At 37.0% G+C, this 27,385-nt stretch overlaps 1 protein-coding gene and 1 pseudogene across 3 annotated transcripts in view; one reads left to right on the top strand and one right to left on the bottom strand.

Annotated features, from left to right (window-relative positions):
* NHLRC2 (NHL repeat containing 2) overlaps window positions 1-27,385 on the bottom strand; it is a 47,716-nt gene that overhangs the window by 19,147 nt on the left and 1,184 nt on the right. For 2 of the 3 annotated variants that reach the window (XM_088131992.1, XM_088131990.1), the window contains exons 2-5: window positions 23,866-24,018; window positions 12,719-13,174; window positions 11,735-11,856; window positions 10,758-10,887 (exon numbers count right to left, since the gene is read on the bottom strand). In XM_088131992.1, coding sequence (XP_087988118.1) covers window positions 10,758-10,887; window positions 11,735-11,856; window positions 12,719-13,174; window positions 23,866-24,018 — 861 coding nt within the window. Of the gene's footprint in view, window positions 1-10,757; window positions 10,888-11,734; window positions 11,857-12,718; window positions 13,175-23,865; window positions 24,019-25,609; window positions 25,760-27,385 lie in introns of those variants that run through there. The other variant, XM_088131991.1, reaches the window with a different exon arrangement.
* LOC112542260 (U4 spliceosomal RNA) lies at window positions 19,749-19,866 on the top strand (annotated as a pseudogene).

Below are 27,385 nucleotides of genomic sequence, written 5' to 3'. Positions count from 1 at the left end.
CTAGGACAACCTTTGTACAGCTATGGGTTTTGCATCAGTTGTGTCTGTTTCTGGACCAGAAGGCCCTGATTACAGTCACTCATATCCTAGTGATGTCCCAACTGGACTACTGCAATGCATTGTACATGAGGCTGCCCTTGAAGAACATTCAGAAACCTCAGCTGGTGCAGAATGTGATGGCATGAGCAGTTAAGTGTATCTGTTATTTGGCACATGTGACACCACTGCTCCGTGAGCTGCACTGACTACCAATATACTTCTGGGTGCAATTCAAGGAGCTGATAGTCATCTTTAAAGCCCTTCATGGCTTGAGGCCAGGTTACCTACAGGATCATCTCTTCCTATGACATCCAGTCCAGCAGAAGGGCATGGTTGAGTTCCTGTCTGCTAGGGAGTTTCATTTGGTGCGACCCAGAAGGAAAGCATGTTTTGCAGTTTGCTCTGGAATATCATCCATCTGGAGATCTGCAAGGCCTTGAAGACTTGTTTTGTGCTTGAACCTGGGGCCTTGGGTGTGACATGGAGCCCATTTCCTGATTATGCTGACTGATGATGTTTTTGTATTTTTTTTCTCAACTGCTAGTGCTTTATATTTTTTGTATGTGGTTTTATTATTTTTAATATTGTTAGCAATCCAGAGTCATGTATTTTAGGTGGGCAGCCATATAAATCTAAATAAATAAACAAACAAGACAACGTTGTACAAAGGTTCCCTGGCTACAGCTGCCATTTGCTTCTCAAGCATGAACTATAAGTCCAAGAAAACCCTTAAATTGTACACTGAGTTAGAGCAGGACAGCTCTCAGAGTCAAGGATAGAAAGTTTCCAATTCAGGGATTTGAGGAGGCCAAAACCCAGTTATCAGTTTTAGTAGGGTTCTTCCCCATTCAGGCCTCAGAGTCTCCAGCCCTAGGACAGAACCTTGACACCTTCACCAGGACATCTGGGATCACAGATGTTCAACTGAGTATCAGCATACTGATGATACTGCACCTCATGCTGATGAATTACCTCTCCCATCGGCTTCATGTAAATGTTAAAGAGGAGTGGGGGAGAGGACAGAGCCTTGAGGCACCCCACAAAGCAGGGATCTGGGACTAGACCGTTCCCCCACAACCAACGCTGTCAGTCCAGGAAATGAGCTAAAAGTGTTAGTAGCTCATGACTATCTCATAAAAGTCGCAGTAAAGTAAAACGTGAAACTATGATTCAGTACTCCCATGTTCATGAGGACAAAGGAGATTTTCCAAATTTACCCTCCACTATTGTTGACAGCAAGATTCTGAACTGCAATAGTATTAAAGTCCTAAAAAAGTAATTATTTTTAAGTTGGACAAGATACAATGTTGGTTTAAAAAATAATTTCCTATGATCCAATTGTATTTTGGTTGAGAGCTTGTTTTATTCTGTTTGTAATTCTACAGTGAGATTCCTTGGGCTGAGAACTACCATGGCTTGTTCTGGGACATCAGATCTCAGTTGAAAATTCCAATTTTCTAAATTTTTATTTTTTTCAGTTTCAAAGAATAATATTATTTATCTGTCAGAATAAGATGTATCAGACCCTGACGTTGAAAATTAACCTTTGGCCAATATTCAAGCACACATAACCATACCATTGTTTCAGTTTTTATGAGCCTGTGCTCTCTCAAGTATATCATAATTGATGTCTGCATTTAGCTGAGCTCCATATACATGTAGTCCTCAGGTTATGACCACTCATTCAGTGACCATTCAAAGTTATGATGGTGCTGAATGAGGGAAACTTATGATGGGTCTTCAGAGTTCTGGCCATTGCAGTGTCCCCATGTTCACATAGTTACGATTTCTGATGTTCCCTGCTGGCTTCCCACAAGCAAAATCAATGCGGAAGCTGGCAGGAGGTTGCAAATGGCTCCTACTCCCACCATTTTTCTACCTGCCCATGCTTTGTAGCACCTGTCTGTGGCACCTGCCCATGCTCTGTAGTGCCTGCCCATGGCAGCTGCCTGCCCCCAACACATGCCCACAATCTGTAGTGCTTGCCTCAGCTCCCACCCCCCAGCCCACCCCCGTGCTCTGTAGTGCCTGCTTGCGGCACCTGCCCACCTGTAGCTCTCACCCACCAACCTGCTTGCCTGGGACTCCTGCCTCTCCCTGTGTCATGGTCATGTGAGGTCCTCACTTAACGACCTATGTGGTCCTGGGTTATGATGGCAAGTGGGACTTCTGGGATTGCTGTTGCTAAGTGATGTAGTCGTGTGACATCATACTTTATGACCTCATCGCCTAGTAATAGAAAATCCAGTTCCAATTGCTGATGTAACCTGATGACTACCTGTAGTAGCCATGTCAGTGTCATGGTTTGTAAAAGTTTAAATGCAGATAGTATGAAATGACACCTCTGGAGAAGAAAAAATAAATAATTGCTACTGAATTCCTCTGGGTATTCAAAGCAAACTGGCAGTGTGAGTATGTCACTTCCATGAATACCACAGCATGAATCCCAGACAGGGATCAGGGAACCTGCTGTATTTTTTAAAATCCTTCACGCAATGCATTACCACTGTTAATCTGCAATGAGTGTTCCTTACAGAAATAGGCCTGTGGTCTCAAGACCTTTCTAAGACCTATCAATGTTTGCAATAATATTACCACATTATCTACAGAATAGATATGGCCAATGTTGGATGTTAGAAGTCTTCCTTCTTTAAATAATACCAATACATTGATGTAAAAGTTGAACAATCATTGAGCCAAGAATATTCATGTTAAACCCCTTAATGGTTTGCACTGTATCTGATAGGTCCTGCTATGGAACATCTCCATTTTCAGGCTGATTTATTTTTAAATAAAAATGAAAAACTCTTTCTGTCAATGAATCACTTTTATAAGTGATCATAAAAGATTCTACAGTAACATCTGCTAATTTTTTTTTTCAGAGAAAAAGAGGAAAAAAATTACAGAGGGTAAAAAATCAGCATCATAATAAACAAGCATTCACTAAGTAATCATAAAAGGAAAGAAAATTTTCACAGTGGCTGAACAAACAAGCTTGGCGCTAATCAAACAGCTTTTTTAATCTAAGAAAGAAAGGATCAAATAATGATTACCACATGTAGCTGCAACTTTAGAAATTTTACAAAACAATATATTTCTCAATTCTGAGCACAATCTATGTGAGAATCTCACTGATTTTAATTATGTGACAGCTCTTAACAATAATGAAAGGTTTACTATACTGCTATTAGTTTTAATAGTTAAAGAATTCTAGCAGTAGTTGGCTTGTTCACTACCTGTCAAATGCAAACTGAAAAAATAATTACAACAGAACTATTTTATATACAAATTCTCTTAAACCATGAAACATTACAAAAATCATTTCCATATGCTGTTTTTATATAAGTAGACACACTGCAGATTTTTTACAAATATGGCAAAATCAAAATATTGTAATTATACATGCTTGTCATGGCTATTACAGTACAAAGCCCATTCTAAAATACTACAAAGGAAATGATTTACCTAAAGTACTGTTAGTATAAAACAGCTACCTGAAAAAAAGGTCAAAGTAATTCCTTCACTTTCATCTAATTAAATACCACATTCCAACTGGGAAGTGATTCAAAACCAATACAGCTAATCTTTATTAGGATATGTGGTATTTTCCATGTCAATGTTATCTGCCATTTTTGCTTTGTAATTATAGTCATGGAATAAGCATGCAGTAACAATGAACTACATTTTTAATGTATTATCACACCTCATACTTTTATAAATTTTAAAAACATTTTCACTATCTAAAACTGTACAACACTATTTATTTAATTTTATTAAATGTGTGTGTGCTAATGTGCAATTACTGTACAATTTGGGTAAGCAATGGATTCAGTATGTTCACAAGCCCCAACAAGACTACTTTTTGACCTTTACAAAACAAAGTTTTCTCCTCATAAATGTTCTGTACTATCTTATCTTCTGGAAAAATAAAAATCTTGCAATAGTCCAGGACTATTGGACAAGTTCTCAAAAGATGGGTTTGAGCTCTATCATGTCAAAATTTTACACTATACAGAGCTGAGAGCTGAGCCTTACAATCAATTAATCAACATAAAAATATAAGGACAACAATAAAAATTTCTGGATTATACCAAAACCATAATGTGCCTTTTATTCTGGACCTTGTTTGTCCCATTGCAAATGATTGTGTAAAATGCCATAGATTAATAAAACAATAATGTCTAATAATCTGTGTCTGCAAATGAGAAAGAATCATCAATACCTTACTCCAAAATAATGCTACTCAAAATGATTTGGGTTTAATCTGCTGTTTAAACACATATGAAGAATGAAATCAAACAAGTTTTTACTGAAAACAAAAAAGCCACATTATGGCAGAGTATTATTTATGAGTGAGGAACATGATCTTTTTACTGAAAATTACACTCTACAAGGCTCCTTCATGGATCACTGCCTTGTCGTGGCGAAGGGGCTTGCGTAACTCAGTGAAGCCATGAGCTATACCGTGCAGGGCCACCCAAGATGGACAGGTCATGACAGAGAGTTCTGACAAAATGTGGTCCACTGGAGAAGGAAATGGCAACCCACTCCAGTATCCTTGCCAAGAAAACCCCATGGACAATGTTAAAAGGCTAAAAGATATGACACCGGAAGATGAGCCCCTCAGGTCGGAAGGTGTCCAATATGCTACTGGGGAAGAGCGGAGGGCAATTCCAAGTAGCTCCAGAAAGAGTGAAGCGGCTGGGCCAAAGCCGAAAGGATGTTCAGCTGTGGATGTATCTGGAAGCGAAAAGAAGGTCCGATGCTGTAAAGAACAATATTGTATAGGTACCTGGAATGTAAGATCTATGAACCAAGACAAGCTGGATGTGGTCAAACATGAGATGACAAGACTGAACGTCGACATCTTGGGAATCAGTGAATTGAAATGGATGGGAATGGGTGGATTTAATTCAGGTGACCATTATATCTTCTACTGTGACCAAGAAACCCTTAGAAGAAATGGAGTTGCACTCATAGTCAATAAGAGAGTGGGAAAGGCAGTAATGGGGTACAACCTCAAAAACGACAGAATGATCTCAGTGCGTATCCAAGGCAAACCATTCAACATCACAGTAATCCAAGTCTATGCCCCAACCACTGATGCCGAAGAAGCTGAAGTTGACCAGTTCTATGAAGACCTACAACACCTTTTAGAACTAGCACCAAAAAAAGATGTCCTTTTCATCATAGGGGATTGGAATGCTAAAGTAGGAAGTCAAGGAGTAATCGGAATAACAGGCAAGTTTGGCCTTGGAGTACAAAATGAAGCAGGGCAAAGGCTAATAGAGTTCTGTCAAGAGAACAAGCTAGTCATAACAAACACTCTTTTCCAACAACAGAAGAGACGACTCTACACATGGACATCACCAGATGGTCAATACCGAAACCAGATTGATTACATACTTTACAGCCAAAGATGGAGAAGCTCTATACAGACAGCAAAAACAAGACCAGGAGCTGACTGTGGCTCAGATCATGAGCATCTTACTGCAAAATTTAGGCTTAAATTGAAGAATATAGGGAAAACCACTAGACCACTCAGGTATGACTTAGATCATATTCCTTGTGAGTACACAGTGAAGGTGATGAATAGATTTAGAGGATTAGATTTGGTAGACAGAGTGCCTGAAGAACTATGGATGGAGGTCTGTAACACTGTACAGGAGGCAGCAACTAAAACCATCCCAAGGAAAAAGAAATGCAAGAAAGCAAAATGGCTGTCTGATGAGGCTTTACAAATAGCTGTGGAAAGAAGCAATGTGAAAAGCAAGGGTGAAAGGGAAAGATATAACCAACTGAATGCAGATTTCCAGAGAATAGCAAGGAGAGATAAGAAGGCCTTCTTAAACGAACAATGCAAAGAAATTGAGGAAAACAATAGAATGGGGAAGACTAGAGATCTCTTCAAGAAAATTGGAGATATGAAAGGAACGTTTAGTGCAAAGATGGGCATGATAAAGGACAAAAAAGGCAGGGACCTAACAGAAGCAGAAGAGATTAAGAAGAGGTGGCAAGAATACACAGAAGAACTATACAAGAAAGATCTTAATGTCCCTGATGTCCATGCTGGTGTGGTCACTGACCTTGAGCCAGACATCCTAGAGAGTGAAGTCAAGTGGGCCTTAGGAAGCATTGCTAACAACAAAGCTAGTGGAGATGACAGTATTCCAGTTGAGTTATTTAAAATACTAAAAGATGATGCTGTTAAAGTGCTGCACTCAATATGCCAGCAAGTATGGAAAACGCAACAGTGGCCACGGGATTGGAAAAGGTCAGTTTACGTTCCAATTCCAAAGAAGGGCAATGCCAAGGAATGCTCAAACTATCGCACAATTGCACTCATTTCACATGCTAGCAAGGTTATGCTCAAAATCCTACAAGCTAGGCTTCAGCAGTACGTGAACCGAGAACTACCGGATGTACAAGCTGGGTTTCGAAGAGGCAGAGGAACTAGAGTTCAAATTGCCAACATTTGCTGGATCATGAAGAAAGCACGAGAGTTCCAGAAAAATATCTACTTCTGCTTCATTGACTATGCAAAAGCCTTTGATTGTGTGGATCACAACAAACTGTGGCAAATTCTTAAAGAGATGGGGGTACCAGATCATCTTACCTGTCTCCTGAGAAATCTGTATGCGGGCCAAGAAGCAACAGTTAGAACCAGTCACGGAACAACCAATTGGTTCAAAATAGGGAAAGGAGTACAACAAGGCTGTATACTGTCACCCTGCTTATTTAACCTATATACAGAGTACATCATGAGAAATGCCAGGCTGGAAGAATCACAAGCCAGAATTAAGATTGCAGGGAGAAACATCAATAACCTCAGATATGCAGACGATACCACCCTAATGGCAGAAAATGAAGAAGAACTAAAGAGCCTCTTGATGAGGGTGAAAGAGGAGAGTGCAAAAGCTGGCTTGAAACTCAACATTAAAAAAACTAAGATCATGGCACCTGGACCCATCAATTCCTGGCAAATAGAAGGGGTAGAAATGGAAGCAGTAACAGACTTCATTTATTTGGGCTCCAAGATCACCGCAGACGGAGACTGCAGCCATGAAATTAAAAGACGCTTGCTCCTTGGGAGGAAAGCTATGGCAAACCTAGATAGCATATTAAAAAGCAGAGACGTCACCTTGCCGACAAAGATCCGCATAGTCAAAGCTATGGTTTTTCCAGTATGGCTGTGAGAGCTGGACCATAAAGAAGGCTGAGCGCCGAAGAATTGATGCCTTTGAACTGTGGTGCTGGAGAAGACTCGAGAGTCCCCTGGATTGCTAGGAGGTCAAACCAGTCAATCTTAAAGGAAATCAACCCTGATTGCTCATTGGAAGGATCGATAATGAAGCTCAAGCTCAGATACTTTGGACACCTAATGTGAAGAGAGGACTCTTTGGAAAAGACCCTGATGCTGGGAAAGATTGAAGGCAAAAGGAGGAGAGGACGGCAGAGGATGAGATAGTTAGATAGCATCACTGAAACAATGAGCATGAAACCAAGCAAACTGAGGGAGGCAGTGAAGGACAGGAAGGCCTGGCGCAATATGGTTCATGGGGTCACGAAGAGTCAGACACGACTTAACGACTGAACAACAACACACTCTACAAGGCTGAGCTAAAGCTTTCCTGAAATGACGGATGCGATTGGAGAAAATTCTTTCACCATGCATTCTTGAAAATCAGGAAATTAAAAGGAGGTGGCAGTTCTAATGATAGTGACACAAACCCCAATTTTAGCCTGTAATTTAAAATAATCTACATTACTGCTGCAAGAATTTTCACTTCACTCAGAAATAAAACACTCAGAGATTAAATTAATTGCTGCAAATAACTGAATCAAGGCAGTATTTGCAACAAATGAACCTGACAGTTCACCAACGAAGTTTTTAATTTATGGATGCATATTTATATACTAATTTTCATACAGCTCAAAATCATGCACATGTAGATTGTTATTAAGCATGTATCTCTTATTGAATTTGATAGCTTCATCTTTGCTAGTATTATAGATGTTGCTATTTCTAATACATTTTAATGGTTTTTTTTAAAATTCTGAAATGAAATTGCCCATGGAATTTGCATGGAAACCAGAGTATGTCTTTAATAAATACAGTGCGTATAAATATGTTATACATCATATAAATTTTAAAGACAACATGCCACTGATAATCTTTTTATTTTAGTAGTATCAATACCAAAGATATAACTTTTTATATATAAAATGATAAGAAAACAGCCCTTTTCACTTAGCTGCAGCATTTTAGAAAGACCATAAGAAATGTAGGCACAAGTAAATTCAGGTTAATCTATCCCTTTATGATTTTTTAAAAATGCATGGGAAAGAAGAATTATATCCCTCAAGATACTGCAAATAGGAGAGGTTGCCAAAACTGCTTGAGAAATGACTTTTGTTTGGCTCTTTATATCATTTCATTTTTCAGTTTATGCAGAATAAAACACAAAAATCCCCTCTATAACATTCAGCCTGAAACTGGTTTTTAAAAATTATTATTTTCTTCTCCTCGAAACATTTAGAAACCCCACTCTAAAGCTATAGAACTGAAGAGTTGCAGAATCAGTCATCTTATGCATCAAAGTCCATGAATGTAAAAAATGATGCTTTCAATCACAGTGTCTTTTGAAGATACTTAAATAGAACAAGTGTACATTAAAAAAATCATTGTCAAAAGTTTTACAAAACAATTAGCTATTGCCTTATGTTGTGTGATAACAGAACTTTATTCCTCATATATGTTGCATATTTCAATATTGTTTACTTAAAATCCTGTATGTTATGTAGCATTATAGTAACATTTGCTAGCTATGCACAAAAAGCTTGAATCATAGCTACACTTGTGGATCATAACACTGGGGTCTTAGATCTGTGCCTTTCAGAAAGAATGCAGCTATCAAGAACACTTCACACTTCAACCAAAAATGCATTTAGCACTGCTTGATTTCAATAGCACTGTATAAAAATAGATGAGAATGGAAAGAACATCCTCTGCATGTACATGTTGAAAAGTACATGGTCATTAATAAAGTGGCAAGAGGCCAATGCTATTCAAGAACACTAGAGCCAGAAAATTAACTATTTTAAATGTTAAAATATAAGTATTCCTATTTAAATTCAGAAAAATATCATGCTATTCATGTGTGTGTACGCGCATGTAATATTTGTTACAAGATGTATTCATGATCCTAAGAAAAGATGCTTGTGTTGATGTCTTGAATGAATTCACACTTCATGCCATGATTCATAGTTGTTGTAATATAATTAGAGTCAGACTTTTGGCCTTATGACCATGTACTTCAATTTTTGTACTACCATTTTTGTTTAATTGTACTGAAAGAAAGCAATATAAATATACATCTGATTGAGTCCAATTGGGTCATTCATGTTTTATATATTTGTTGTTGAAAAGAGCTGTTCTTTATATACAATACCCTCTGACAAGTTTTCTTAATTTTGGAACAATAACTATATATATATTTTATTATGTTTCTTCCTTAACTAAAGATACAAATTCAAAATATAATTTTTCTAAACTTAATCTGCATAATCACTAGGGTTCACAAGTTTAATTTATGATTTGGTAAAACATTGTTTTTTATGTGAAAACTGGCAAATAAGGTTTTTATGTTACCTAAAAACAAGAATAAAAGAAATAAGAGGCGGATTTATTTTCCTAATAAATTAGTTTGTAACAAAAATATGTAAGATATTTGTAAGATACTTAGCCACACTGTTGCAAATTAGATTACAATGCTACAGTATTTGAAAAAGAGGGGAAAAAACCAGTTTTTGAAACTATAAAAAATAGTTGTGAAAATAATTTAGTTTCAATTTATTTATTTTCTGTACTTCTAAATAGCCCCCAAACCCAGGTCTCTGGATAGTGTAGAACACAATTAAAATATATTAAATAAAATATGAAAAAAGAGAAAAATATAAACCAGTATATTCTAAAATTAATATCTAAAAGACTCTTAAAATAATGATAAATATATAAACATTAGACATGCATTAAGGACACGATTATTACAGAGAAAGATATTCTCTGAAGTATGAAGTATGCTGATATATGCGTAATAAGGTATGTTCTAAGATGTGGCCTTTTTCTCAGAGTCTTTAAAGAAACACAGTTCATCTTCTCTAATTTTGTAGCAGAATACTCTTATGATTTGACAGATACAATCATACTGGACTTTATTCCTAAATAAATGGATACAGGAATATAATCTAAATGGTTTGTAAAATAAGTATAAATATAAAGCATTTAACAGCATTTTACTACTATATACATGAATCAAATGAGTAGTAAACTGTTTAGAACAGTAATCTTAAACAATAACTATCTTGAATGTATTTAGTATTAAAGCATGAAAAAAAATCTTGCACACTTTTAACTTTATAATAAATGTAGAAAAATTATTTTGCTACAAGACACAGGATTACTTTTCTCTCTTTTTTTTAATATGCAGAAGATTATGTATCAGGGCATATAACTTAGCCTTTGGTAAAAAAAAAATTGTAGTAGCCATTCAATGCATAGAAACTATCGTAAATACTGATGAGTCATAGTCCTATATGGTCATGAAATATGGTATTTCCACTAAGGAAAAAATTAAATAACTGGCAATGGTGTTAAGCAGGCTACAAACTTTGAAAAAAAACCTGCATAAAAGTAAATATAAACATCATAAAAATACCTAAGCTTCCCAAAGCTATATCCCATGGTGAACTAATAGGCTGCTCATCTCCTTTGGCTCCTCCTTGTTTATCAGTGCCTTGTATTCCAACTCCTGCAACAGTGCTCACCAGCTCCAACTGCAGATCAATCTAGAATTCAATTATTGATTTATTTTAATAGAAGAGAATATATGTAGCTCAAGGTTGAACTGTGGAGCCCTTGTTGCTGACTGAGCTTGGTTGTTACAAGCTTGGTATATGAACAACCAACCTCAGGCAGCACCAAGGACTCCACACTGATTTATTTTTTCAGCAATATTTTAGAATAGCATATGCATTTTTTGTTATTAACCATTCTTGCCCAAATACCTTTAATACTGTAATATTTAGAATATACTGTAATTGTGCAAGCGGGGAAAGCTCCTTTGCGCACCGCTTTATAGTTATGTACCAGAGTAGTACATATCTTTAATTTCTGAAATATCCTATCTCCCAAAGGGCAGGGGAGTGGGGGAAAAGGGCTGTAAGATTTGCCCTTTTACCCAGTTTCCTGGTGAACTGAGTTCCAAAAACCTTTCCCATGGTTTGGGCTCACCCCATTGTTTGGGGTCATATCCTTCTGACGCTGTAAAGCAAGGGAAAGCTGAAGTAAAATCATAAGCAGAGTTGCAGTCATGTGATTTTTCATTTAGCGACCACTTTCCTTAATGACCAAGATGCTGGTCCCAACTGCGGTCAGTAAATGAAGACTACCTGTATTCGATAAGTTGCTTTAAAAGCATATTTAAAAAGAAAAATAATACTTTTTCCATCTACTCAGAATAAAAATATATTTAGGAATGCTACTACTGGTCACATTGCATGGCCCTTGAATAACTGTATCAGCACTGTTTTCTACCCATAAAAAAAACAAGTTAAGGACCAGGTTAGGGACTGATTGTCTATGTGGATGCTACGAGTTGGCACTGATGTGATGGAACACAATCAATCAATTTACCTTTCTAATTAGATGGTTTTCTGTATCTGCTACATAAATAATATTGTTCTTTATGGCAACTCCTTGTGGAGAATTGAATGATGCTTCTGAAAAATTTCCATCATTTTTTCCACTGTCTGGTCCTTAACAGAACAAAAACAACATAAAACAAGAGTATAACTATTGCTAGAGATCAACAATGGACACACAGTCAAGTCAGATTTAGGATGCAAAGGACTTTAGATTACTTTATATTAATTGAATAGAGGTACTACTGTGGGTCTATAATTTTAAAACATATTTTTAGAAACTAGCATATAGTTTCATTTTGAAAAGATTTTCTTCATTTTTCATTAGTTAATATATTTAATATTTTTCCACAGAAGAGTGTAGAGATTTTCTTTCAAAAGAACAATTTTTAAAGAACTAGACAATCCCTGGCAATATACTCTATTAACTTTAAATATGACCAAACAAATAAATAAAAAACATTTATTGCATCTATAATCATTTTCTTTACATTGAAGGTTCAGCTTTTAAACATAAGGAATTATATACAGTAAATGCAATGCAGAATGGAATGCAAATGCCTGGAAAACAAGCAGTCAGCTATGTGCCAGAATAAGCAACCAGTAATTGAATTTCATAAACTCTACTGCTCATGTTACTTGCAATATGCCAGTTACAAGACTGAAAATGTGATGCCATTTTCATGACTTATTAAATATTGTGTGTGGTTATTAAATAGGCCTCAGAATTAGACAATCAATTACTTCTTTGCAGCTCAATCCATATACACTCAAAGAAGCATTTTGTAGGACTGGAAACTAATTTTATTATAATTTACTATATTGTACAATATTAAGAGTTGTACAAGGCAGACAGAATTCATAATTTGCTTAAGAGCTGTCAAGCTAAAATACAAGGTCTTTAAATAATCAGTCATTTTATTTCGGTCACTGACCAGCAAAACAAGGTTTTTAAATATATTTAGATTACCCTTACCTCCAATGATGTGCAGAATGTGACCATTTTTCCTCACAACCAAAATCCTATGATGTCCAGTATCTGCTATTACCAATGTGTTGTCAGAACTGTCTACTGCAACTTTCCCAGGGAACAACAAAGGTGAAAGTGACAAAGAGTCTCTATAGAGCTGTATTCTAATTCTATTATTATTGATTTGGCCTTGTTCCTTGTAGTATTTTAAGGCTATGGAGGTAAAGAGAAATAGTTTGTCCTTGTGCCCTTCACCAACCAGACTGAACAGGATATTGCCACGGGGTCCAACAATTACCAAGGTTGGCCAGCAGGATACTTCTAGCTCATGCCAGAGGCTTGCATTAGCATCATTTACCACAGGATGAATGATGTTGTATCTAAGAACAGCACTTTTGATGTTATCCAAAACTTTTTCATTTGGAAATTTTGCTGAGTGGACGCCTACAATAAGGAGACCATCTGAAAGCATAGATAAGAAACAAACAATGAGATTTATGGCATTGACAATAAAACATTTAAATACAATATATATAAAGCCATATTCAGTAAACATCCTTTGAATGCTGTTCCTTAAAAAAAAAAAAAAAGCTCCATTTTCCCTTTACTCACTTGACAAGAGTATAAAGGAACCTGGAATCTGGCAGCTATGATTGCTTTGGAAAAACAAAACAAAACAAAACTGAAATTATATTCCTATATTTATCCTCCATTATAATATTGTTTCTAAACCAAATGTAATCTCATAACCCAAATGATAATCTCTAAATCACTTCTAATTCAAATGAGGGAATCTAGTAGCACCCCCTCCGACCAACAAATTTTATTAAAAGACATAAGCCCTAGCGAGCTGCAGCCTGCTTCATCAGATGCATACAGTGTATAGACTGATGTTGGATTTAATCTGGGGTGAGGTTGAAAGGGAGGGAAGGATAGGGAAGATACGTTGGTTATGCAGCTGCAGGTACATGTGGAAAGCAGGACTTCAACAGCACAACTGAACTCGCATACATCAAAAGGTTTCAGACTATTTCAGAAGATCTAAACAAATACAATGAGCTTTTAATACATTACAATTGTTAACTGGTAAGGTACTTGTAATATGTCTCACATGTAATCTATACACCTGATTCAGCCTTATGAATCAGGTATATGTAGCGAGTTACAGCTCACATAAATATGCCAGCACTTCAGGAGACCAAAAACTTCAAAAAGTGTCTAAAACTTGCTAATTCAACTTTAGATTTATAGAATTATGGAATCCTTACCAAGTAATAGAAAGGAAGCCAGACTGATGTTCCATATTAAGATTAACTCCATCTTTTTAGGAGCAGAAACTATGTTTTTACCCTTGTCTCACCAGATTATTTTTTTTTTCAACTTCGTTGCAATATAAATGCTCACATACCCACAAGAAAATGAAGTAATGGACTGTTGTCATCCACTATTTTATTTTCTGGAATCTATGTAGCATCAAGAATCATTGTTGGAAATATAGTTTATTATGCTTGAGGCTAGTGCTTTGCTTTGCAGGATAATTATCATCTTCTTTTTAATTGTAAGAATCAAAAAGGTCAGGTAAGAGCCAAGAAATGCTGTCCCCTGGGCCCCCACTGGGAATCCAAACCTTAGATTATGTATTATATATAGAAGAAAAGAAAGCAGAGGACAGAGCAACCCTCAAAAACCTAAAGAAGGATCAAACCATCACTATCCTCCCAGCAAAGGCTGAATCACGGTTATCATGGACAGAACTCAATACAAACAGAAAGCCAAAAAATTACTGGAGGACAAAGAAACCTACATCCCACCAAACACCAACCCACTACAGATACTGGATAACCAGATCAAGAGAACCCTCAACAACCTAACCAAGAAAGGTCAAATCACAAAAGAAGAATAGTGGCAGATGAAAAGCAATGGACCTGTCCTCCCACGCATCTGTGGATGCCCCAAAATACACAAACCCAATATATCTCTTAGTTTAACTGTAATGTTACCAACTTACATAGCCAAAGAACTTACAAAAAAAGTTTGGACATCTCATAGAGGGGAGCGAATATTCTATTAATTACCCACTACAGTGCCTCTAGAAAATCAAAGACCTAAAAACAGAAGATGAAATTATGGTTTCATTTGATGTCACAACACTGTTCACGTCCATAGATCCAGAACTAGCAAAAGAATCCATTGCAGCAGTTCTACACAACACAGCCAACCTAGCCAAATACACTAAGATCGAAATACCCAGAATCATGGACCTCATCCACCTCTGCCTCACTACTTACTTTCAGTTTGATGAACAAATATAGCAATAACTCAGAAGAATAACCATGGGATCCCCAAGCTCAGGACTCATAGCAGAGACTGTAATGCAGCGTCTAGAAACTATTAGCACTCCCACACATACAACCAAAAGCATTGTTCCAGTATGTAGATGACACCTTCGCCAAAAAAAAAAAAAAAGGAACAACTAGAAAAGACACCTGAAACAATCAACATATTCAAAGGAATAAAGTTTACAAGGGAATAAGAAAACAACAACATATCCCCATCAGCAGAAGAAACAACAGTAAATGAGAAACACGAGTCTATTGAAAAACAACCAACGCTAACCAAATGCTCCATTACCAAAGTAACAACCCAACCTCCCACAAGAGGAGCTATGTAAGAACATTATTCAGATGAGCACAAATGCACTATAGCAACCCGGAGAAATGCAGAAAAAGGGAACAGACCGCCTATATAACATCTTCCAACAAAATGGATACCCACACAACTTTATCAAAAAGGGCCTGACCACTCAACCCACTACAGCACAACCAACACAAGCTATGAAAAGCATAATACTACCATTCATTAAAAACATCTCAGAAACAACCAACAAACTATTAAAACCACACACCATCACCGTAGTACATAAACCAACTAGAGCCCTCCAAAACATCTTAAGTAAACCAAAAGACCCAGTAGCCTAAGAAGAAAAACAGGAGCCATCTACAACATACATCGTAAGGACTATAACAGCCACTATGTAGGAAAGACAGGCAGAAGACTAGCAGAGTGCATCCATGAACACCAACTAGCAGTCAGAAGACACAACAAAAACCCCTTAATTTCACAACACATGGACAGACTCAACCATAGTTCCAACTGGGATCCTAGACCAAGCTAAATCCAAAAATGCTAGGGAATTCCTGGAAGCTTGGCATTCAGGCAAATCAACCATCAATAGACACATAGAGATAAATCATATTTACATACCTTTCAAAAGAGACAATAAAAAAGCTAAGAAGGAACAAAAAGACCAGAACACATCCTCTAGCAGCCAACACCTAGATAAGCAGGGATTAACACCAAACAAACAATCAAGAAGAAAACAATACCCTAACCAAGGAACTACCAAAGAGAAAACCACACTCCCACCAAAACTGGTAGGGCAAGCTACTGTATATAAACAGGGAGCAAACCCACCCTCACTCGTACTGAAGATGTTACCTAGTCAGATAATGAAACATCTGCAAGCAAACAACCTAGCTCAGAGAGTACCAAGGACTCCACAAGAAAAGAAATGTATATTCTTCAGATAGTTAGGAGAAAATATGAAAATTTGATTATATGACGCTAAAGACAATATTTTTACTTAATACTAGATTGACAGGTGGATGCTATTATTTTATCATACATCAATGCAATCAACTATGAACTAAAACAGGGTTTACTATGTGAACACAGAACATTTGGAATGAAATAGGACTGTACAAAAGTAAATAATTTTTGTAATTAATAGGAATTCACAGCTAATGAGAGAAGATTCATATAGTAATCTTATCATTCCCCTTTAAATACCTGATCTCACGACAGTCCATTAATGTGTATCAGTACACTGCATATACCTTCTAATTGGTAGAATATGTTGGTGTGCAAATAATCTTTAGATTAGATAGCTGAGCTTGTATAGAACAGCATGAGCATGCCTGGGGTAAAAATGAAGTTCACTCGTGCTTGTAGCATCTTGCATATTTTTGCCCAAAGTGACCAGTAATGTCCTTACCAATAGTAATAAATACCACATGTGGCCTGGGTATAACCAAGGTTTGTGACTTAATTTAATCCTTTTCTATCTTGCTAGAAAATGTTACATGAAAGCCTCAATTGACCAAAATTATAAGGGTTTGCATAGGTCAATATTTAAGGCAGTCTGTGATGATCATGGCATATGGATAGTTTCATTTTGGAATCCAAGAACAGTCAATGGTAAAGAGCATGAATTAACAAATAAAATGGTTGTGTGTTTGTGAAAGTAAGAGAAAGGATAACAACGTAATAAATCTGAATAAAAGTGATCTCATCTTGTAGAGTAATAATGATGAACACTGTGTATCTACAGAAATGAAAGTGTAAGCTTAATTATGAATGAAAAAGATGAAATATATATCAGAAAGTATAAACTACAGATAGTCCAGGTTATGACAGCAACTAAGATCAAAATCTCCATTGCTAAGTTATGCGGTCATAAAGTGTGACATCACGTGACCACATCACTTAGCAACAGCAATCCTGGCAGTCCCTGTTGCTGTTGTAACCCAAGGACCATGCATGTCATTAAGCAAGGACCTCATGTGACTGTGAAGTGCGAAGAGTTGGGAGTCCAGGAAGCAGGTTGGTGGGTAAGAGCTACAGACAGGCGAGCCCTATGCAGCATGGATGGGTGCTGCAGGCGGGCACTATGGACTACAGGTGGGTGAGGGCTATGGAGTGCAGGCGGGTGCACACAATGAAGTATGGACATGCAGGTGCCACAGGTGTGTGCTATGGAGTGGGGGCAGGTGCTGTGGATGAGCACTATGGCGTGCAGGTGGGCAAAAAACCAGGGGAGCAGGAGTGACCTCCTGCTGGCTTCCCTATTGACTTTGCTTGTGGGAAGTTGGCACGGAAAGTCACAAATGGCAATCACGAGACCTCAGGACGCTGCAACTGTTGTAATTGTAAGCAGGTTGCCAAGGGCCTGAATTGCGATCACGTGACTGAGGGATGCTGCGATGGCTGCAACTACAAGGACCAGTCATAAGTCCCCCTTGTTCAGCACCTTCTATTTCTGAATGATTGCTGAATGAGTGGTTGTAACTCAAGGACTACAGCCAGATAATGGTCGGTGAGTATGAAAATAGGAATTCATATGTTGGGGGATAGTTACATGTTACGTTCAATGAACTGTAACAATGAAGAGAACCAGAGATGGGTTTTGAGAAAAACTGTGAAGCATTCTGAATGTGATCTGGGAAAAGCTATTCTGTTAGGTGATATGAAAGTAAGGAACAGTTTAAGCAGAGAAAGTGTAGAGTGATTCTGATGGAAATAACAAAATTGTTTTGGAAGTGGAGAAATATAAAAGTACGTTCAATACAGTTACAATGGGTAACCTAAGAAGCATATGTGGTAAAACAAGATGATTCTTTTTAGGTCAAGAACAAAAGGGTGCTGCCTTAAATCTTTGTAGAGAGTTGCTTTGTTTGCACTAGCAAGCCTTGCAAAGCAGCTCTTCTGAATGCTTTGCAAAGGCAGATGCAGCATGTAATTCAGAAATCAATAATTATAAATTGGTAAATCTGATTCAGAACTATCCTTTTTCTTTGTGATTTAAGTTTAATCCGTAGCAACATGGTCATCTGAGGATTCAGAAATAGGGAGGCAAAACTGCCCATTTTCTTGCATGTGTGCTTTTTTGTTAGCTTCATTTAGAAGTATATGAAAGTGCTCTTTAAAATGCACTGGTTTTTTGGGGGCGGGGAATGCCACCTTTTTAATAAGTTTGACATTTTCACATGAACTGTCAAGAAAGGGATCCTGTACTTTAGAATAAATTGCCTTATACTGTATTGAATTAAATGGCCTTATATTGACTTATACCACCAGTTCATCTAGCTCTGTACTGTCTATCTTGATGGCAATGGAAACTTGAGAAGTTTCATACACAAGTTTTTTCCATTCATACTCAGTCAGGAATTAATTATGGCCTTTTTGCATGCACAACAAAGGGCCTACCAGTGGTAGCCACAGAGGGTGTGTGTGTCAAAATTGGAAAGACGACAGCATTGTGATCAAAGTCCTGCCCTTGTATTTGTGTCAATATTGCATACATATACCAAGGGACAGGGCTTTGACTCCAATGCCCCAGCTGACATCATGCCCTTTTTTAGTCCCCCCCACCCCACCTCTGGATCCCATTGCTCTACTACTGAACTATCACCCTTCCCTTCATCACAGAAAGAGTGGTGAGCATTCTGTGAGAGTAACAATGAAATCTATGGTGACAGACTTTTGCAATGGAGACGGAGACAAAGATTTAGCCAAGATTTGGAGCTTGTAATTGTTTTACTTATGTTTAATTATAATTCTGTTTTTTATCTTTATTTTTATTATTGCTAGCTGCCTAGAGCATTTTTGGGAGGAAAACCTGGATGTACTTCTAACAAGTACAAATATATCTTTTTCTGGTTTCCTTCAAATATGCAATAGCACTTGGGCTCAGCTTGCCCCTCCCTAGGATTTATTCTGTAGATAATACAGAAGAGACTCAAGGATTCTCAAAACAGAATTCTTTATTTCTGCAATTCATGACAAAGCATGACAATGAATAAGCCTATAGCCTCAGAATGAAGACCTAAGCTGAGAAAGGGAACAGCTTCAACCAGGAGAAAGTAACAAGTAAAACTTGGAGCTGGTGTGGGTCTTCCGGGCTGTGTGGCCGTGTTCTTGAAGTTTTGTTTCCTAACGTTTCGCCAGCACCTGTGACCGGCATCTTCAGAGTGCAGTAGCACAGACAGGAGCAGTTCTCTCTGTGCCCAGCTCCTGTCTATGCTGCTGCACTCTGAAGATGCCGGTCACAGGTGCTGGCGAAACGTTAGGAAACAAAACTTCAAGAACACGGCCACACAGCCCGGAAGACCCACACCAACCATCGTATGCTGGCCGTGAAAGCCTTCGACAATACACAAAACTTGGAGCCTTGCTTAAGTGCTGAACAATGCTGTACAGCTTTGTACAATGGCAGTATCGTAGCCAATGAGGTTAATCCAAGGCATGATTATTGCTAATGGAAAACTTCCTTTTTAGCTTTGTCTTTTATAGCTTTTTAATGTTTTTTATAATAATAATATTTGTTTTACTATTTATTAATTTAACTGTTTTTTAGCTTTGTTTTATGCCACCCAGAGTCACTTGTTTGTGAGATGGGTGTTTATATAAATTTGACAAATAAATAAATACCATAACACACCTTTCTGGTAATTAACATATTGGACAATCAACTTCAAACCCACCCCCTATTATACTTTTCTAAATTAAATTTTGCAAATCAGGAGACTGGATAACAAAACTGAACTACTCAGCAGATGTCATACAAAACTCTACCTTCAGCCCAAATGGAAATAAAATTGAGGGCTCTTTTTGTAAGGCTGCCATAATCCAGTTTCTCACCGCTATACCATGTCTATGATGACAGATTTCTGTTAATATATGCTTTTTAAAAAAAGAGAAACTCAGAAAAATTACTAAGTTTAAAAAGAACTGAGTTAGAAATACTACTAACTCTTGTCTTTTTTGCTACACTTTGGGTTTGACTAGCTCACCACAATCATGGCTACACCAAAAGTCTAGCTTTCTGAGTGATTTTTAATGGAATAGTAAACTTTTTCATTAAGACAGTTAAACAAATATTTATAGTAACTTTTTTTTCCTAAGCAGTGTGCATGTCACCATCACTTAGATTATTAAGATAAAAATATTGAAAAGGAAGATTAGGCTTTGCTTGCTAAACAAAAGAGGAAAAAAGGTAACTACACATTTTGCCTCGTATATCAGTGTCAAAAGGATTGGAGACTTAAAAAAAATAAAGTTGGAATCTGAGGATTATCACTGAAATGCACAGGGGGGAGGTCCGGGACGGGGGCAAGTGTAAATCACCATGGGATATAATTCGGGCTTTTAAAGGACTGTAGTGTGTTGTGGTCACTGTACTGTAGTGTTGGACACTTTTTGTTTTCCTTTTCTTAATTGCCAGTAGGCTGAATACAAGTGGTCCTTGGTTAATCACTCATTCAGCGACAGTTTGAATTGGAACAGTGCTGAACAAGTGGTATTTACAACCAGTCCTGGAAGTTTTGGCCATCATAGTGTCCCCACAGTCATGGGATAGCAATCTGGGTCTCAGCAACTAGTTCAAATTTCTGCCAACGCAGCATCTTGCAGTCACATGATTGCAATTTGTGACCTTTCCTACCACCTTCCCACAAGCAAAGTCAATGGGCAAGCTGGCAGGAAGTCAGAAGTCATTGTTATGTGAGGTCCTCACTTAACACCCACACAGTCCTCACTTAATGATGATAACAGGGACTGCCTGACCTGGCGGTTAAGCAACACAGTCATGTGACATTGTGCTTTATGATCGCATCCCTTAGCATTGGAGATTCTGGTCCCAATTACTGTTGTTAAGTGAGGACTACTTGTAAACTATTCTGGCCTTATCAAGACTCTCAACCCTTTGAGGTAGTCCAGACCAGGAAACCAAAATCATGAATTATTTTTATTGTAAGGTTACAGCAACAGAAGCTTGCAAATCTGAAAGTGCTTCCCTCTCCCCTACCTTTATGTTCCCTGCCTAGGGAGGGTCAAATCTGAGATGCTTTCTCAAAATACATTTCTGGTTTGGGCTTAGATTTCGCTTATCAGACCATTGTCTAGGCTATGGCTCTTCCTCTTGTCTCTCAAGGTTACTCTCACAGGTCATTTTACAAGACAGAGAAAGAGACTGAAACAGAGACAGAGACAGCAGAAATAAGACATTTTATTTCTAATGACAATTAAAATTTTAGGAAGTGTTATAATGCCTGTCTAGTAAAAAAAGTCACAGAAGTCTTGTCTATCTTTCTGTTATGCAGTGTTGACAGAGTATCACCATAAATAAAATTCTAACATTCTGCTCTGTTAAGAGACAGAATCCTAGATCAAAAGAAGTATGGAAAGTGATTACTCTGATTTCAGTATCCTTTCCCACACACTTTTAGGAGAAAGGAGATAAGCGACAATGCAGTACTCAAGGGGAGTGTGGGAAGTAAAAGAGGTTCAGGACAGCCTAGAATCTCCCAGGGTATATTCACTAGTTGCTGCAGTATAGATTTAGTTTGGCAAGATTCTGTCTATAAGGTATAAGCAAATAAAGGAGCTTGACTCAAGTGGACTTTTCACCGTTGTTCTTGGGCTGGGCCTGAGGGCAACAGAAATGGCAATGAGACATCCTAAAACACCAAATTTCATCATCTCTATAAATAGCAGTACATCGGAAAATACAGCACATAAAATATTAATGATATGCAATACATTCATGTCTTAAACTGCAACTATATTGATATAATTTTGGTAATGAAATGGGATCTGCTGGTGGAATAGATTCTATCCCTATCTCTCCTGCTCCTAATTTCATCTGGAAGGTAATAAGAAACTTCACAATAGTTTCAAGACATAGCGAGGCAGTAGACAGGGAAAGAGAATAAATGAAAAATCATAGAACACAACCTGATTTGTATTCTGATTTTGTATTGATCAAAGCATTAGTTCCAGACAGTAGCACTTATATTTCAAAATCAATATGCTTAGGATAGCAGTTTCATATTTAAAACAAAAGTAAGTTAAATTTTATGATGTTTTCATTGACAACAGAGTGAGAAAAGTAAGAATCTGAACAGTAAAATTCTAGTATCAGGGAATAAAACTAGATTTAATACTGCACTGAAAAAGATCTGGCCCTATCCCAAAGTATTTCTGTCAAGAAGCATTTCCTCATACAGCAGTCCAACAGCTCATTTCCAGACTGTTGATGTGATAAGAACGTGCATTATGGTTTAAAATAACCTTGTAATACCACTATGAATGCAGAAATAGCTCTAGCAAGGATAAGACAGTAAAGCATTGGATAAATATGTTAGTTGGCATTAATTTCTATAGATTTGATGTTTGTATCAGTATAGACCTACACATTTTTAGGTATGCATGTGATAATTAAAAGATATGCACTATCACTGACAATGTCATGAGACAATTTTCTGCATTTAAGCATCTTCTGTAATAATGGCATTTGGATTTGAAACAACTATATTTGGAGGAGCAATATGGCATTATGTAAAATGTGTACTTCAGAGCATGACAATTTGTGCTTGTACACAAATTGTATTTGTATTTCTCAAACTTTCTGCAATCACAAACCACTAGATAGTAGTTAAAATTACTAGTTATATTTGGAAATTGCACAGACCACCCAATTAAATCAACATGTCCTACCTACATTTTCATCTTTAAGATGGGAACTTTTTTTTTGCAAATGAGAATATGGTTATATTTATACATAGTTCCCATCTTCTTCATTGTTAAAGGGCTTTGAAAAGGAAGGAGAGGCTAAGAAAATGAGCAAACTTTCATCAGCTGATTGTTGGTACATGCAGGAAGGTAAGGCTGAGGCAGCAAGCTGGCTCTAGCTCATGAGTGGGGAGAGACTGCAAAGCATGGTTCACTGATCTGTGAACAATGCTTTGAGAATCACTGACTTGAGGTCCACTGGCATAATTTTAAAGGAAATATTTATCTTCTATTCCACATTAGCAAAATACTAATTCACTAGTCAGTGTCTTCAACGAAATATTTCCAAATGCAGATGATAAAGCTTGGTTTCCAATTATTAAATTACAACTCTGGTCAACTGTCCAATTGTCAAATATTATCAACTGTTCCAAGAATATAAATGATAATACAACTTGAATTCAACAGTGTATCATTTGTTAGCAGGGTAGGGATAAGGATTTGTTACCATAATATTGATGCTTTAATTACTGTCAATGCTTAAATAATCCTTTACTATTTTTTACAATTTCTAAATGGTCAATTCATTGAATTTATTGATATTTACATGTATTACAAATAATCTTGTGAATCACTTTAAATCTTTAAATCAATAAATATTAAATTATTATAATTATAATAAGCTCAAAAATTCAACATGTGGATTTAATATATTTTTAAGAACTATCACTGAATTATTCTGTAAAATAATAAGTAAAATGCCTCATGCTCCGTCTTTGAACAAAGTATTCACTGGTTAATACCTTTAGTAGAGTATTTCTCTTCTAAATCATGAAGATCAGGCAAAACATGGATGCAATTGATGCAGCAGTAGGTGAAGAAATCTAACACCACTACTTTTCCACAAAGATGTTTGTACAAAGAAAGTGGACCCTCAGTGTTCAGCCACTGTAAATCTGAAATCAAAGCTCTAATTAGTATATTATTTTGAAGAAGTTAAAAGAACAAACTAGCTTATTCAGAAATATCAGTTGATGACCGTTTTAAAAAACTGTTCATGGACTCCTAATAATAATATTCTTAATATTCAAAATCTGTAATTCTTCATATCTCTCAAACAGCCAACTTAATTTAAAAATATACTCCATTTTTTTCATTCTGCCCATTTATTTGACAACAAAGGATAAAACTATTCAATTTAATGTTAAACTCATGTAATTATTTGAAGACGAACAAGCACTCATTTACAAGGTTCGTAATTATAAAGTTTGTAATTATAAAGCATAACACAGATGACATATCTTACAACAATACCAATGTTTTGTTTTCCTATCTGCTTCATGAAACATTATTCAATATAATGAGCTTAGGTACAACTAGAACTATCATTAGCACCTTTGTTGAAACAACAAAAGAAATCTCAAGCATTTTAAAAAACAACTTGTTGAAATACAATAAGGTCTGTAAATGATCAGTACAAAAGAAATTCACTGAAGTGGTTTGGTAGTTAAGGGAAAAAGTATGAGGAGTGAATCACAAAACAATATATGAAATAAGAGTGAGTGGTTGAGAGGAAGGGGAGACTAAAAAAGTGGTGGTTGGATGGAGTTGATATATTATTCAGAGAGAGATGATTGAAAAATTTACAGCACAGGCAATGTATAAAGCAATTAAATAGAAGTAAGGATTGTCTGTGAGTAGAGAACTTTATGTAACTTCTTACTCTTCTTTGCACTTTGCATAATATTGTATTCCTCCAAAGTGAACAGCATGATTTATTAGTAGATGTCAGCCTTGCGAGGTAGTCCAGGGAAGAAGCATACCTAGAAGAACTAGCTCTACTTTATTGTAAGGCTACATTAATAGAATCTTCTTGCAAGTCTGAAAGTACATTTCTCCTCCCTTGCCTTTACAGCTCAAGAAACTAGGGACGTTCTGAGATGTTTGCCATACCCACATTCCTTCCTCTCATCTGACCACTGCCCTGGCTGTGGCTCTTCCCCCTGTCTCCAAGGTCATTCCCACATACCATTACATCAAAAATGTTAATAAAAACATATTACTTATATTTTAGCATATTAAATATAATTATATATATAAATACACAAATATGGCAGATAATCAATGACATATGCTGAAAAAATTAAATATGCTCAAATTTCAGTGATTTCAACATGATATAAAATTTCATATTTTTCTACTTAATTCATTAAATACCAAATTAAAGCAAGAAAATACCAGAGCAATTCATATGTTTATAATCATACAATTTAAAAGAATTTGTTGTTCATTATAAAAACTGGCAACATACAATATTGTTTTATCTTCAAGGTTCTCAAAGTGATGCTGGTGATGTGGAACATTTACTTTCAGTATCAAAAAGTTAAAGTCAGAAAACTCAGAGCAATCTGAATGGAAGTTAAAACTGGCATGGATAGTGAGGGACAAACACTACTTTGCCTACTAAACATACTAGACTCTATAGCTTTCATATTCAGATGGAAACAGGAAAGACTCCTGTTTCAAATACAGATAGTTTTCACTTACCAACCATGAGTTCAGCAGCTGTTTGAAGTTACAATGGTGCTGAAAAAATAACTTTATGGCCCATTTAAGACCATTTACGAACTTCACAGCATCCCTCAGTCACGTGATCACCATTACAGTAAATACATGTTGTCCTGTGCCTGATCCATGTTTTTTTCTTTTTCCCCCTTGCAGAGCAGAGAAATTGGAGAGAAAGGGATTGTAAGAGAGTAAGCTGTTTGCTCTTCTACACATTGAAAGCAACGCGATCAAACCAGCAGCCTGGGGCTGGGAGCCACAAGCATGCAATGCAAACAGCTTACAATACTCTCTTGAAAACTCTTCCTCTCCAATCTCTCTGCTCTGTGAGGGGGGGTGAGGGGAAAAAAAGCAAGTGATTTCTGTAGGCAATCTCTCCTTTGCTTGACCCTTTCCCACTCCTGGTGCAATCACATTGCTCTCAATGTGTAGAAGAGTAAATGGCTTACTCTCTTGAAACCTCTTTCTCTCCAATCTCTCTGCTCTGGTGGGAGATAGAAAAAGCAATGCGATTGTGCTGGCAGCAGGAAAGGGTCAGGTAAAGGAGAGATTTCCTACAGAAATCGCTTGCTCCCCCCCCCCCGCAGAGTGGAGAGATTGGAAAGAAAGAGATTTTAAGAGAGTAAGCTATTTGTGCAGCGCTTCCAAGGCTCCTAACCCCAGACTGCTGGCGCGATTGCATCGCTATCGATGTGTACAAGACAGTAAGTAGGCACTTGAGCATTCCAAAAGGCAGGGAGTGGTTAGCAAAGGAGAGACCACCTACAGAAATTGCTTGCTCTTTTTCTCCCCTCCAGAGCAGAGAAATCAGAGAGAAAGAGATTTCAAGAGAGTAAGCTGTTTGCCTCTACTTATTGAGAACAATGCAGTTGCACCAGCAGAGGGAAAGGGTCAGACAAAGGAGAGATTGCATACAGAAATCAGATTGCCTACAGAAACAAAAGCTGAAGGTGTGAAACTGAGTAGTCTTGTCTCTTTCCAGCCAAAAAGCACACTTGAGATCATGCAATTTCCCACTTAGCAACTGCTTCACTTAGCGGCATAGTTACCAGTCCCAATTAGGGTTGTTAAGCAAAGACTACCTGAACCATGTTGCTAGATTCAGTGGCAGCTTTCTACATTATTAACTCTACACACTTCTCCACTAAGGGGACTGCACATGACAGCATTATAGTAATTCTATAGATACTCAATTACTGAAAGGCAGTTTTGCTCTTACTTTGAAACATTTAAATTCAGACTGTCCCAGAATGCAAGAGGTATAACAACTAATTTGACTTATGTATACATGCAGTATTAATAAAGAAAAAAAATCCATTTGTATTGTATAGTATGGAAAACTTGCTGATGACTTCATAGCAACATATTTTCATAAACATAAGAAACTCAGAGTAGAATGTGGTTTAAACATAAGATACATCTGTGGAATAAAAACACCTATGAAAGTCAGTATTATAAGCACAAAAGTTATTAGCCTGCACAACTGCTGTGTTTCCACAGAGAGTGAAAACTTTGTCCAGGGCAAGCAGAAATGTAGAATATTGTTAAGAGAAACATTTTTGCCAAACTAAATGGTCATAGCTAAAAAACTGGTTTCACTTCTTCAATCAGTACAAAAATCAAGGGGACAGATGGAAGAAGAATGGATATATTTCTCCACATGATTATCTTGCCAAGAAGTCTGCATGGATGTTGCAAGGTAGTCATCAGGAGTTAGGGTGAACTTTTCATTTTAAATTCCTTAATGTACTGTAGGAA

The sequence above is a fragment of the Python bivittatus genome, unplaced genomic scaffold (genome assembly GCF_059951505.1).
Source record: "Python bivittatus isolate LINGU-HERP-01145 unplaced genomic scaffold, Pbiv_v1 ctg000980_np1212, whole genome shotgun sequence".
Taxonomy (NCBI): Eukaryota; Metazoa; Chordata; class Lepidosauria; order Squamata; family Pythonidae; genus Python; species Python bivittatus.
This window is presented reverse-complemented; position numbering and strand designations above follow the sequence as displayed.